The sequence below is a fragment of the Lasioglossum baleicum genome, unplaced genomic scaffold (genome assembly GCF_051020765.1).
Source record: "Lasioglossum baleicum unplaced genomic scaffold, iyLasBale1 scaffold1889, whole genome shotgun sequence".
Classification (NCBI taxonomy): Eukaryota; Metazoa; Arthropoda; class Insecta; order Hymenoptera; family Halictidae; genus Lasioglossum; species Lasioglossum baleicum.
The window spans coordinates 1-14,892 of NW_027470948.1; the positions used below are offsets into that span (position 1 = coordinate 1).

Genomic DNA, 14,892 nt, shown 5'->3' on the forward strand with positions numbered 1-14,892 from the left:
ATCGACATCAACATCTCGTAGTCTATCACATTTATCAAGTACTATTATAATTGGTCGAGTATCATTTGTAAAAATTTCTTTAAGACACGTTACAAAGTCAATAAAATTGTCACACTTATATCGAGCTTCATTACTAGTTGGAAAATTATTGAAATGTAATGATAAATCACTTAGAATATAGTTAAATATATGTCTGTTATTCACATGTTCTACACAATTAACTATAGCTGCATTGTACCGCAAGTAAGAGAGCATATTTTGTACTACTAGAGACTTTCCAGTACCTACATGACCATAAATAAATATGCTATGTGGCATTGGCTCATCGGAATAACCAATTAGAGAATATAATTGTATTATCATTTTCTTACGACATATAATCTTTCCCGCTAAGTATTCCAAATATTTTTCCATAATTATTATTTTTAAATGTTCCTCAATGATAAACAATTTTTAACAATGTTACAAAAAGTAAATATTATTTTTTTATATACTTTGCTAATTATACCTGTAAAAGAAAAACATTTTCTAATATTTGAGAATCATACATCATAAAAACGACGAGAGAAGTGAACACTAGTCAGAATTAAAAATTCACATATTATAAAATTTACCTGTGCCAAAAAGATGACTACTTCATCAAGACTTTTATTGAATTTATTCGGCGTTAAACGAAATACTTCCAAAACAGATTTGTAGTGTTGATATTGCTGAAGAAACTATGAAAACATAAAAAAAAAAGTGTATTAAATATATTAAATGAATGTATTTAAAAAACTTACTTCTTCTTTATAGGATTCTGGATCACGTTTGATTAAATTTTGCAATTGTGGAAGATTTTCTGGCAACTGATTATTATGCCTCACCATTTTTTCATCTAAATTAATGAATAAAGATAAGTTTAATATTTCCAATGTATTTGTCATATCGAATAATAATTTAAGAAATTTATTTATTAAATTTTTAATAAAAGTACGAGAAAAAAACGAAATCGAATATACCATTTTTATCATGCACGTGTTTTGTATAACATAGAAAAATGTTATATATAACATTAGAAAACTCATTAATATGTAAAATAAATAAGTAGAATTTATAATAAGTAAAGTATAAATTTATAACAAAACAAGGGAAAAAAGAATCATATTAAAAAAGAATATTGAGATATTAAGAAATAATGTTTTTACGTTATACTTACGTTTGAATTTCTTAATACAACCGTTAGTTTGTTACTTTAATACAATCCTTAAGGGAATACAAAATATTTTACAGTGCCACTTTACAATTGGTTGACAAAACGCTCTCAGTAAGGCGAACCTTTTGTATATAAGAATGAATTATAAATAACGGGAGAGAAAAGAAAGAATGCATCGGTATAGTAATATACTGTTGTATGAAAAAATACTGATTCGTGTGTGTCTCGCAATACGTAATATCTAGTGTAGGTTAATCGTAAGTTTTATTGGTAAATTTGAACTTTCAATAAATTTGACTCAACTCAGAATATAACATTAAACAAATATTAAGAAAAATGATGGGTGACATTAATGATGAAATACCTGAAGATGAGGAAGAAATTCTCGTATACGTAGAATTCGAAGGACTTGATGGAAATGTGTTCAGCGAAAGGCAATTGCAATTAGATATGATTGGTATAGACACGGAACATCCGATCATGCAAATTAACGGAAAGGTAATTATAAATTAAATATACATACATACATACATACATACATACATACATACATACATACATACATACAAACAATAAAATGAAATCAATATTTTGTTGGTTATGATATTCTTCTTGTTGGTAATTTTAGTTTTATGAGGGTACATATGAAGATGTTATCGGGACTTACCTATTTTTTATGAAACATGATAAATCTATGATCGATGATCCTGTTTTTGATATTGCTCCAAATTTTAAATATTTTGGTAAAACTAGGAAACTTCTAAGAATGCAAAGAATTTTCATAAAATCTAGAACAGAAGTTCTAGGTGATTCTGAAAATAATCAGTGCATTCCAAATTTAAATACACTTAAGCAAGCTGGAATACCATTTCAATACCAAAAAAGAGGTATCAAAATAATATCAGCTCAATTTATTTAACATAGCTCTATTCTCAATTCAATTTCATATCGTAATTGAAATTATAAGATTTAAAACTTGTTTTGTAGCACTTTCATTTTGGAGGACTATGCGGAATAATAGGTTAAGTGCATTACATTCGTATTTAGAGAAACAACGAATCAGGCAACAAAAGAAATCTCAAGGTATAATATTAGAGTCCGAATCTGACGAAGATAATCCGTTTGCTATGTATAAACAGAAAGAAGAAATTGATGATTTAAATAAGTCTTCTGATTCAAAAAAGGAATTAAGTTACTCTGAAGATCGATTTGATTTGAAATTTACATATCCTAAAGAAATTAATGATTTAAATGATACTGGAAATAGTTGTCAAAATCTAAACGAACATAAAGCATCCTTAGAGTCAGAATCTTTAGTTTCAAAAGATGATGATTGTTGTTTTATTCGACCTGAAAAAGACTATGAAACTAAAGTATCTTGCAAAAGAAAGACAAGTATGACTCATAATAAGCAAAAAGTAGAATTTAAAACAATACATACATTACACGCAAAAGACAGAAGTCTGTCGTTTGATATAGGTGAAATGAAATATTAAATTTGAAAAACAAATCGGTCGAGTCGAATAAATCTAACATTAACGAAGCTTCAAGTTCACTCGAAAATATTGAAAATGAAAATGGAGAAAAAAATGATAAATGCGAATTAACTGATCAAACAGATTTAAGTAATAATAAAATTATAAAAGAACTTAAACGAGAAGCAAAAATGAAAGAGATTTCACAACAATTAAAGAAAATAGCAAAGGAACATTTACAATCGCATACAAAAATAATCTAACGGATATACATAAAATTATCGTTTTTAAATGATATAATTTTTAAATTAATTAATATATAATGACAAAGTTAATGGTCACTGCTATTTTATTTTTTTCTAATTCGTGTCACTTTCGTTAACACTATTTATTATATATGATAATCAAGTGTTTCGCATACCATAAAAAGATATACAAAATATTAGAATTCCTTGTATTAGTGTTATATAAATAACACGCGTAATTGATAACTGTTAATTAATTAACTGTCAAATGACATTTATTTACTTTTTAATCTATATTTCTTAATTAAATCTTTTTTCTATTTAATCAAATACTTTATATAGTGATATTTTTATATTAAAATTTTTTTTTTTTTTTTTTTTGTTGTATCAAATTTATAGAAACATAAAGTAAGAATTTCATATTTTTTGTTACTTGTGGTATTTTAGATAGTTCTAAAAAAATATTTATTATATCGATAAGGCATTCATTTTTATTACTACATTAGCACATCTTATTTAAGCTAATTTTTAAATACTGAATTACTTTTAGACGTTATAAACTAATTCATAGTATCATATTAATTAATTAATTAATTAATCAAGAAACTAAAAGTTACATCAAATTAAACTTTGTGATTTTTGATGCTGAAGATGTGTAATACAAAAATCCTATGATTGAGTCTTACACGTAATCCACTTTTTACCAATCTAAATCACCAGGAAGTTCATCAGGGTAGTCCCCTGTTAAACAAGCAGTACAATGGCCAATATAACTACTTTCTCGATTATCCATACCGAATCTTACGGCTTTTACGAGTCCATTTACTGAAAGGTATGTTAAACTATCAGCTCCAACATGTTTTGCCAATTTAACATTATCCAATTTATTAGCAATTAATTCTTCTCTTGTTGGTATATTAATTCCCATATAGCAAGGATACTTTAAAGGAGGAGAAGCTATTCTAATATGAACCTAGAAAGATAAAAAAATTTAAATATCATTTGGTTTATTATGATTACAATACTTATGACACAAATGATAGTACAAATGTTAAGTTTAAATAAAATTGTAAGACAAAAAAAAAGATGAAAGAAAGAAATACTTCTTTCGCTCCTGCATCGCGAAGTAACTTAATAATAGGTCCAATAGTATTTCCTCTAACAATTGAATCATCTATAAGGATTAGTTTTTTTCCTTTCACATTTTCTGATAAAGCTCCAAATTTTTTTGCCACACCAAGTTGTCTGAGTCGTGTGCTAGGCTGAATAAATGTTCTGCCAACGTATCTGTTTTTGCACAATACTTCCGCAAAAGGTATCTGAGACTATAAAATAGTAATATTATTTCAAAGTTGTAAAAAAGCTAATGCTTACCCTAATGTAATTATTAATGTTAACGCATAATAAGATTAAATTTACTGAATGTCAAGCTATTGTATAAATTTTATTACTACCCATTTATATCATATAAGTGTGTCATACATACATGATTAACTTTATGTTATTGTTACTTGCAATTATGAAACCTTCAAGTTAAGGTTAACTTTATAACTGAAATTTTAAACAAGATGTTTTTCTCTAAACATTATTTTTCAAATCTAGAGGATAAATTTTTGCTAAAACTAATTAATCCATTTAGATGAAATTTTTTTTTAAGTTTCAGGATATATTTTTTCATAGACAATAATCTTGTAATATCTTGAGACTCTACATATTTATTAATTTTTAAGCGATGTAGAATTGTGAAAATAGTTGGCAACAAAATAATGTATGATTTTAAAGTTTCAAAAAATGATTAAAAAAAATATTTCTTTCCATTTTTGTAGATTCAGAGGTTTCATGCAATACAAGAATACATATAATTTTTTTATTTCAGGTTTATACCCAAGGAATAAAACATCTCATTGTTAAAAAAGAAATATTTAAAAAATTATTTAGATTAAATAAAAAGTTACAAAGAAAATCACAGAGTGGACAAAACAAACTCATAGATTATTTTTTTTTTTTTCTTCAGTATAAATCTTAAAAAATAACATTTCTAGTTTTCCAGACTAGAATCTTTCCTTAATAAATCAATATATTTACCTGTCTGGCATAGCCATGTGCTGCTGCTGTCCCAGATTCAGGTACTGAACTAACTATATCTGCTTCTACTGGAGATTCTAAAGCAAGTTCTCGTCCACATTGCATACGAACAGAATATACCATTTGACCTGTTATGTAAAATAAAATATATTATCTATCATACATACACCATGTATAAGGTGTAAAGAAATTATATGTCACAAGTATGCTTGGTCGATTTTACGCCCACAGTTTAATAAAAACTAATGTAATAAAGATGTCGCAAAATTGATTTTAATCGGCTCTTTTTAAGTAAAAAAATAAATGCGAATAAAGTCATTAAAATTTAATGAAATTTAACGTAATTTTCCAAGAGAAAGATTAAGTTCTGACCCATAATTCCTATAACAAAGTTGATCCTTACGACAAGTAAAATGGAAGATAATAAGAAATGTTCATTTTTTTTTTATCTTGAAAGTCTGATTAAAATTAATCTTACAACATCTTTCTTATATTAATTTCTACCAAATTGTGAATGTAGATTCGATTTATCATACCCATGATATAATTTCTTTATATACTGCACACTAAAATTTATTTATGTACTTTTATTTTATAGTATTCTGATATATTACCTTCAAAAATACTGTCACTACGTGCAAAGTACACATATTCGAAGATACAAAATGCTTGAGGTTTTTTATCTGGTCTGTCAACGATATCTATAGTTTTAATACCCTCACGTGTTAATTCTACAATTTCCCCAGGAAATACTTCACGCACATATCGTGCTCCAATACTTAAAAAACCACAAGATTCAGATGAAATAACCCAACCTTCAGCTTCGTCGTCATCATCTGATTCATTCCCTAGAATATAAAAAAGCTTTGTTAGTTTGCATTAATTGCTGGCAATGAAATACTTTAATCCATTTATAATAATAGAAAGGGTTTTATGTAGCATATGACAGCATTATCTTGCAAGATATTATTGACATTCTATTAGAATTGATTGCATACCTAAATTACCAATTGGTACAATTTTTCCAAGACATAAAGGACGATTTCCATAAGGATCTCTAACACCATATATCTTGTCCCTTTGCATAATTACTAATGAATATGATAATGGTGCTAATTGCATAAGATGTTTTATACGTGCTGGCCAATCGGGACCACTAACTTCGCCTTCTGGAGGATTTAAACAAAGTGCTTGTGTTATTAATTCAGAATCTGAATAAGTTGATAAACCAACTCCACGACCCAATACCTAATAGCAAATTAGGAACTATCAAAAACAAAGATTAAATTAATGTTAAAATATTTTAAGTATTCTTATTAGTAGTATTACCATTTTTCTTAATGATTCCGTATTTACTAATTCTCCATTGTGAGCAACTGCTAATGCCCCATGGGCAGTATGTACCACAAATGGTTGACAATTAACTTCTTCGCTTGCTGCGCTTGTACTGTATCTAGTATGACCAATTCCAAGATTTCCCCTGAGTTTTTTCATGTTTTCATCATTGAAAATGTTATTAATCATTCCCATGCCCTTATGGACATGAAAAGATTTTGAGCATACACCTTCACTTGTGACGATGCCAGCACTTTCTTGACCTCTGTGTTGTAACGCTACTAAACCTAAATAAATGTTAATAATGTATATTAGTATATATATTATAATATATATTATAATATTATAATATATTATAATATATTATAATAAATTTACCTAAACAAATTACTTGAGCAACATCAATTTGAGACGGCCAATCACCTGCAGCAATACATCCAAAGACTCCACATTCATGCGTTAGGCCAGTCATTGTTTGAGCCTTCATTTTCTTTTTATTGTATAATATTTTATCTCTTTTACTTTCTTGAGATATTATTTGCGTATAAGAATTTGCTTGTATATTGCAAGACATTTTAACTATATTCCAAAGGACATTGATTTATTAGATACCATGAAATTTTTTAACAGTATTAAGGTAAATTAATTTATTTTACTATGTCAAATTGAAAGTTTAATTTTTAAGTATATATAATAAAGAATCAATCTGATTTTGTGATTTAAAGAAAATTAAAATAAAATTATATAATATTACGCAATAATGAAAAAAGAAACATTTTTCTTATATTACAAAACATAGCAGACCCCCTTGAGATTTCTTCCGAATTATCAGTAATGACCCTATATAAACTATTGACCCCTAATAAACAGATAGAACTGTTCTTTCACTGTTGCTACTATATTTTTCTTTATATTTGCTTAATCAGTATTTCCCAACTGATTTCATCATTGTTTCTTTAAGTTTATGCATGCCACTATTAATATGCGTGAGTTAATCGTATCATTTGATGTAACATTATAAAATATCTTAATAATTATATTAAGGTACCATTATTTAGTATTGCAACAATTATTACAGAATAATAAAATTATTGAAAAAGAAAAAAAAAACAGTCTATTCTATTTTTTTTTTTTTTTTTTTTTTTTTTTTTTTTTTTTTAATTTTATCTATTTACTATTCAAAACTTTTTACTATACATCATTTATAATGTATATGTATACATACATGTGCATACACAGTTATATATGTGTATATATATATATATATATATATATATATATATATACATCATTGAAAGAATAACTCGTTTAATGAAGAAAGATAACAATATATAAATTACAAATAATTAAGCAATGAGTTTAACTCTCATGTAAATACAATCATAAGAATAATTTTACTATTTATTCAAAATTCAATCAATTAAAGTTGATTTTATAATTGTATTGTGATTGAAATTATTAACAATCATTTATTGAATAAGTGATTTTAAGCAATTTTATCAGAAATATAAAAACGAAATTATATCGACAATTTTTTAAGTTATTTTTATTATAACTATATCTTTTTCACTGCATTTGTATGTACCTACCACGTGCGTCAAAGATTTGAGCGTTTGTGTTGTTCCGCTGTCAGCTCGAAAGAGATCCGCATGAAATATGTTTCTTAACTGACTTCAGAAACAGGAATGAATGCGTTGGCCAATGGAAATCTGCTTTTGATTGGATGGGTTAACCTATTTAGCTATTATCTTACATTTAAATTCTTGAACTGTTTACTTATACAGGGTGGTAAAAAAAAGACCTGTACTTTAAAGGCTTATAGCATTCACGGAAAGAAGTGAAAGATGTTTAATCGACATTTGTAGATCCTACAATCAATTCTTCTGATATAAAATCAATTTTTATAACTTACAAATATCCGATATCGTAAAGGAGTTTCTTTACAATTCTTTAAATATAAATAGGGGAATAGTTTAGAAGTACATTGATTCAAGGTTTTCACAATCACCTAACTTGAAACACTTGGACATCCTTCTAGCAGTTAACTAAAATTCTTCGTCTATTCATGATTCATAATGGCAAAATTATTGTAACAAGTAGAAAATTTATAACGCTAAGTGTAAGATTGAGAAAGAATATTCGAAGATATCGAACTATGACTGTAAATTTTGTATTACAACAAGAGGATAGTTGTATCGAACATTTACTATAAGAAATTTGTTTACGTACTATGTTTGCATTTGTAGTAATCTTTTATCAATATTAGTAATAATTTTGAACTAACAATCTTTTGCTAATGCATCTTCAAACAAATTTCCAAATTTACATCTCATTCACGAAGATTAAATGTTTATAAATAATAAAAATCGATTTTATGTCGAATAGATTGATTGTAAGTCGATTGTATATCTTTTATTTTTTTAGCGAGTATTATAAATCCTTAAAATTTTTAATTCTTTTTTTGGCATCCTAGATTTATTAAAATATCGCGTATATAACTCTTTGCAATTTCATGAAAGGTCAACTACAATTTATTATCTAATTGATACCTATACAAGTAATATTAGTCTTATCTGAATATTTCTTCTTGTTCTATCATTGTAAATATTTTTATACATTTGTTTCTTACTATTTCAAATATAGCCTAAGTTTCCTTTAAGCAAATTATATAAAAATTCGATATCGTGTAATGACGATAGTATGTTATGATATGATGGTATTTATAAAAACTATCGTTTTCTATACTATTGTTGGAACTATTATAATTTATATTTTTTAAAACTGTTGTTTCTTTTTTTACAATACCCGTCATATGATTGTAATCTTATTATCTACTTGGAAAGAAAAATTTTTTATAGCAATCTGTATATTTCAAATAAATATTTTACTACCGTCGTGTTTTTAAATAATGATGAATTACATTTTATCGAAGTTCTTAAGTTACTGACATTTTTCTAATTAACTTTAATTCATAATACATAATCTCTTCGAGAATTTCACTTTTTATAATGTAAATACATGATTCATATATCTACCATTTACTATATATAAAGATTATTAATAAATTTACACCAATCAAATTAATCAGAGCTTTGAAAGAGGGGGTCATTAAAGATTTAATCGTATACGGATCGAGATGTTACACAGTATTCTCAAAGTGTTTAGAAAGCAGGAAACATGAACGGTGTGTATCGAATCAGTTGCTTTATAATTGTTGTACAGCTATTAAGCATATTTTGTTCTATTTTATCTACTTGTTATAAATATCAGATGTAAAATGTTTAATTTTATTTTCGAAAATAAAATGTTATAATCAACTTTTAGAGTCAAATCTTTGACTATATATTTACTTCAAGGCATATATGGAAAATGCAAAGTAACAAAACGAATTGATAAAATAGAATTTTACAGAATTTAGAATATGAGAACGTACAAATGCATTTTATTGGATACTATTTCTGTTATTATACAGATAAGTAGTTCATTTCTAAGTTGAAAATAATTAAAAATTGAATAAAAACGTAACCATGTTGTTTTCTTTAACATTATAAGATCATGTAATATTCATAATATTTTACATACATTACGAACTGATATATATATATATATGTGTAATTAATTTATATTTATTCTTAAAAATATATAATTATATGATAGTTAATTACGAAATTTTCTTACGAATATATTTTTAGTTGTATAAATTTTATATTTTCGTATTATAATATTTTATGCGTGAATAATTTCATATTCAATCAATTTAATATTGATTAATATATCATTATGTCGATATTTCTATAAATGTAATTTACATGAAAATTGAAATGATATTATTTAATTTAAATACAATGAAGTTTTAATTAATAAATTTCCTTATTAAATGCTATAATTTTTCTTACAAGCTTTCATTACATTTATTTATAGAATATAAATAATTTTTATATTCACTATGATTACTTTTATATGAATAATTTTTATATTTAGAATATGAGTATGCAGAACTTATCACCGAAGGAAAAACAAAACTGGTTTATGAAGTTTTAAATAATCCTACTTTATGTATCTTACAAAGTAAGGATCGCATTACCGCTGGAGATGGAGAAAAATCTCATAATTTAAAAGGAAAAGCTGCAATTAGTACAGCTACTACAGCTAAAGTCTTTCAATTGTTAAATAAAGCTGGAATAAACACTGCTTTTATTGAAGTTATAAATGATACTGCTTTTGTTGCACAAAAATGTCAAATGGTTCCAATAGAGTGGGTTACTAGAAGATTGGCTACTGGCAGCTTTCTAAAGAGACATCAAGGTACAAAAGTATAATAGTTATAATTTTTATAATTAAAAAATTACCTATGAGTATTTATTTTTGTCATTTCATTTTAATTTTCATTATCAAGGAGTTCCTGAAGGATATAGATTTAATCCGGCATTGGGAGAAACATTCTTTAAAGATGATGCTAATCACGATCCTCTATGGTCAAAGGAACAAATTATTTCTGCTGGTTTTAAATTGAATAATCTTTTAATAGGGAAGGTTGAATTTGACATTATGCAACATATTGCATTTGCAGTATTTGAGGTATTAGAAAAAGCATGGGCTACTAGAGACTGTACTCTGATTGATATGAAAATAGAATTTGGTGTAAATGTATACCAAGAAATTGTGGTAGCAGATATAATTGATAGTGACTCTTGGAGACTTTGGCCATCTGGTGATAAAAGATTGATGAAAGACAAACAGGTATTTGATACAGCTACCCTATAATGTATAATATTTTATTATTTTAGTTCTGTCAGCTTTGTTTATAGGTATATAGAAATTTGACTGCGGTAACTGAAGAAGACTTAGATATCGTAAAACGTAATTTTGAATGGGTGGCAGATCAACTTGACTATCTTGTTCTACCGCCTAGTAGCCTTGTTGTTATTTTGATGGGATCACAGTCTGATGAAAAACATTGCAAAGAAATAGCAACGCATGCAAGGTTTCTCGGTTTAAAAGTTCAACTTCGTGTATGCAGTGCACATAAGGGTACTCAAGAGACATTGAATATTCTTGCAGAATATGAAAATATTCCTGGAAAGGTAGATATATTGTTAACTTAAAATAGAAAACTGTTAATAAGTGCAACAATTATTTATGTTTGAATGCTTTATCTAAGCAAATTTTGTTTTATATTTTACGTTTGTTAACAAATTTCATAAAATGTTTTTATAGAAATATAGTATGTTATATATATTTTATATTCGAATGAATTTGATTTAATGTAATTTAACATTAATCGCAACAATATTAGCAACAATAATTTATTTATCGAATTGACTATATCAATAATAATATTCAAACTCATACTGAATTATATATCGCTTGAACGTACATCGCGAAGTTGTTTTATCGCCAAAAGACAGCGATAAGGCTACCGATATTAAACGAATATGTGGAGTTTGTTTACTGAATTATCAAGAGTCTTTCTCATGGCCTCTAGGTGGTGCTAATAGCCGTAGCAGGGAGAAGTAATGGATTGGGTCCAGTACTTTCTGGAAATACATCTCTGCCTGTTATTAATTGCCCACCTTTTAAACCAGAGACCATTTCACAAGATCTGTGGTCGTCAATTAACGTTCCATCAGGTAAGTTGTTAATTATAACTTAATTACACTTTTAATTTTCACTACCAGAACGTTATTAAATGAGATTAATTCAATTGTCAGGAATTGGATGCACCACAGTTGCCTATCCTGAAAGTGCGGCATTGGCGGCTGGTCAAATACACGCATTACACGATCATATGGTCTGGGCACGTCTACGAGTAAAACAGTTGCAAAATTACATTGCTTTAAAGCAAGCTGATGCCAAATTACAAAATCTTATTTTATAAATATTTTGTCCACTTAATATCAATATACAACAAACAACATACCTTTTAACCTGTAGTTACATTTGTTCTAATAATTTCTTTTTCTGCTAATATTGTTTATATTGCTATATATGTGTTTTAATTTTATATAAATGTTCATATTAGTCCTTTTCGTTTACACTGTATTATTGTTCCTTCTAGTTATCCTTTATTGGTTACAGGTATATAACATTCATTTATTCCCGTTTAAACAAATTTATGAATAAATTTAATAAAATAAAAATGTATAGAATTTTGTACATAATCAATTTTCATGTACTAGACTAATCTGAAATAAAGCACAATGATCAATTTATATTAACCATATCAGTATAATTATATCCTACAGATACTATATTAAATTATATGTTCAAATTAAATCATTACACAATTATTTTTACAAATATTGACTCGCTAAAGTTTCTATTTCAACGATTTCTTTTGGACAATTTTCTGTTAAAATTATTGGTCCATTTTCTGTTATTAGAACATCATCTTCAATACGGACAGCTAAGCCATAAAATTCTGACGGGGCAAATCGATTTTTATTATTGATGTATATTCCTGAAAATGATGAGAAATATAATTTAAATATTATGAATAAATCAATATTTCGCAAAATATATTACCAGGTTCTACAGTGATTATTATCCCTGGCTGGAGTTTTAAATTCCTAGAAATGTTTCCTGTATCATGTACATCCATACCCAAGTAGTGGCTTACATGATGTGGACAATAAGTATAAACCGCAGATAATAACTCATTTCTATTCAAATGTTTAGGTATTAAGCCACATTCTTGTAATCTTTTGCCTAATAAAGAGCACATATCATGATATAATTGATCTAACGATGGCAATTCTCTTAGCTTATGAATTAAAATAGTTTGAATATCTAGTACTATGTCATATAAGATTTTTTGTTCTTGTGTAAATGTCCCATTAATTGGCCATGTTCTGGTTACATCGGACGAATAACCATGATATTCACAACCTAAAAGTGTAATAAAATTATAATTAAGGATAAAATATACTTTTACACAACACGAATTAACAAACCTGCGTCCATCAAGACCATATCACCATTTTGAATTATCTGATTGTTTGTAACATAATGAATAATGTTTGCATTTTTACCAGCAGCAACAACAGGTGGATACGCCAGAAATTCTGCACCGTTCATTCTACATTCATAGTCGACAGTTGCAAACAAATGATGCTCGCTCATTTCGGGTTTTGATATTTCTATAGTTTTAGATATTGCTGTTGAAATGATCTCACAACTTTTTTTCATTAAATTTATTTCAGATTGTGATTTAATTAATCTAATTTTATGCATTATACTTGTTGGAGACACAAACGTTTGATTATTTGTCATTTTCATTAATTCATGTAACTTCTCATGCAAGCTTGGTTGAGCTATATCAACATTATCATACCAAATGATACACTTTTTAGTTTCATTCATGAAAGACACAAAAAATTGTCCAAACTCTGTTATCGGAAGTGCCAAATCAACACCGAACATTTTAGGTGCTATTTCAACTTTAGTTCTAGGACCATCCCAAAGTTCAGAATGCTGATCTTGTTGCGTGAGAAATAAAGCGGTCGCAATGTTTTCATTCTTTATTGTAATTATTAAAATACTATCGGGATCTTGACAACCGGTAAAATACAAGAAGTCTGTATTTTGACGAAAAACATATGGAATTTTTCCAGACATGTATACTTTAGATGAAGAAGGAATAATTACAATATGTGATTTACTTATATTTGTAACACAAATATGTGAAATAATATTCTCTATCAATTTATCTCGCCGATTTTTAAATTCACAAAGTTGAATACCAGGCACAACCTCTCCATTCTTCATTAAATGAGGATGCGTTGCTGCTGTTGGTTGACTACATGATTGACAAAATGTACTTGTCGGTTTTTTAGTTTGTCGCCGATTTAATAAATTATTTGTTATTGCCGTATCTAATGATTGCCGTATATACGTTCGGTGTCCTAAAATTATAATAAATTCTACTGCACGACATATTTTATTTGCATTTTTAATTTCGTATACTTGAAAACGATATATAACCTATTATTTATTATTACTTTCATTATTTCTCACCATATCTTTTAATTTGAAATATAATAGAGTTCTTTGCGATATGAAACATTTTTGGTATACCTTTGATTAAAATATTTCAATGTTTTATAATAGAAAATATTAAAAGCTCTTCTTTAATTGATTTTAAGAATATCGAAACTATAGTATTACATTGTATTATTCAGTAGTTAACATAAAGTTGATTCATGTAGTACTCTCGTAAATTGTATACAATACAGACATTTTGAGTCGCTACTGTGACAACTACAATATGACTAACCGTTTTAAAAAAGTGGCAACGGATTTCATATAATATTTATATTGTTTTATGTTATTTATTGCGACTTTCTGCCTCTCGCATAGGTCGCATTTTTTACGATCAATATATAATCAGGCATCATGGATTTCTTGTGAAAAATTCAAGTTCATAATGCGATAAAATTTAGTGATCTCGAACGAATGTTGCATTTAAGATACTAGGTAGTGACAGTTCTAATTATATGTAAATTGTAATTTATCGGACAAAAGTAGTTTCTTATGAGAGTATTAACAGAAGAAGTTT

At 26.9% G+C, this 14,892-nt stretch overlaps 4 protein-coding genes across 4 annotated transcripts; 2 read left to right on the top strand and 2 right to left on the bottom strand.

The window, feature by feature from the left end:
- Positions 1-1,534: 1,534 nt before the first annotated feature.
- On the top strand, positions 1,535-2,933 carry LOC143221080 (uncharacterized). Its single transcript, XM_076446609.1, has 4 exons — positions 1,535-1,693; positions 1,824-2,082; positions 2,183-2,670; positions 2,703-2,933. The coding sequence occupies exons 1-4, from the start codon at positions 1,535-1,537 to the stop codon at positions 2,931-2,933; spliced, it is 1,137 nt and encodes a 378-aa protein (XP_076302724.1).
- Positions 2,934-3,615: 682 nt separating this feature from the next.
- On the bottom strand, positions 3,616-6,807 carry LOC143221083 (amidophosphoribosyltransferase-like). The gene is made up of 7 exons (XM_076446612.1): positions 6,714-6,807; positions 6,330-6,622; positions 5,999-6,248; positions 5,615-5,848; positions 5,001-5,128; positions 4,019-4,240; positions 3,616-3,888 (listed from the first exon to the last, which is right to left on the bottom strand). Exons 1-7 carry the CDS (start codon positions 6,805-6,807, stop codon positions 3,616-3,618), a joined length of 1,494 nt encoding a protein of 497 aa, XP_076302727.1.
- A 3,505-nt stretch (positions 6,808-10,312) lies between these two features.
- LOC143221082 (bifunctional phosphoribosylaminoimidazole carboxylase/phosphoribosylaminoimidazole succinocarboxamide synthetase-like) lies at positions 10,313-12,213 on the top strand (the record flags this gene model as incomplete). Its single annotated transcript, XM_076446611.1, has 5 exons — positions 10,313-10,640; positions 10,732-11,075; positions 11,144-11,419; positions 11,821-11,965; positions 12,047-12,213. Coding segments are annotated over 5 exons (1,260 nt in total), but the record flags the coding sequence as incomplete, so codon positions are not given.
- Positions 12,214-12,628: 415 nt separating this feature from the next.
- LOC143221084 (xaa-Pro aminopeptidase 3-like) lies at positions 12,629-14,400 on the bottom strand. Its single transcript, XM_076446613.1, has 4 exons — positions 14,352-14,400; positions 13,289-14,239; positions 12,861-13,223; positions 12,629-12,795 (listed from the first exon to the last, which is right to left on the bottom strand). The coding sequence occupies exons 1-4, from the start codon at positions 14,398-14,400 to the stop codon at positions 12,629-12,631; spliced, it is 1,530 nt and encodes a 509-aa protein (XP_076302728.1).
- Positions 14,401-14,892: the final 492 nt, after the last annotated feature.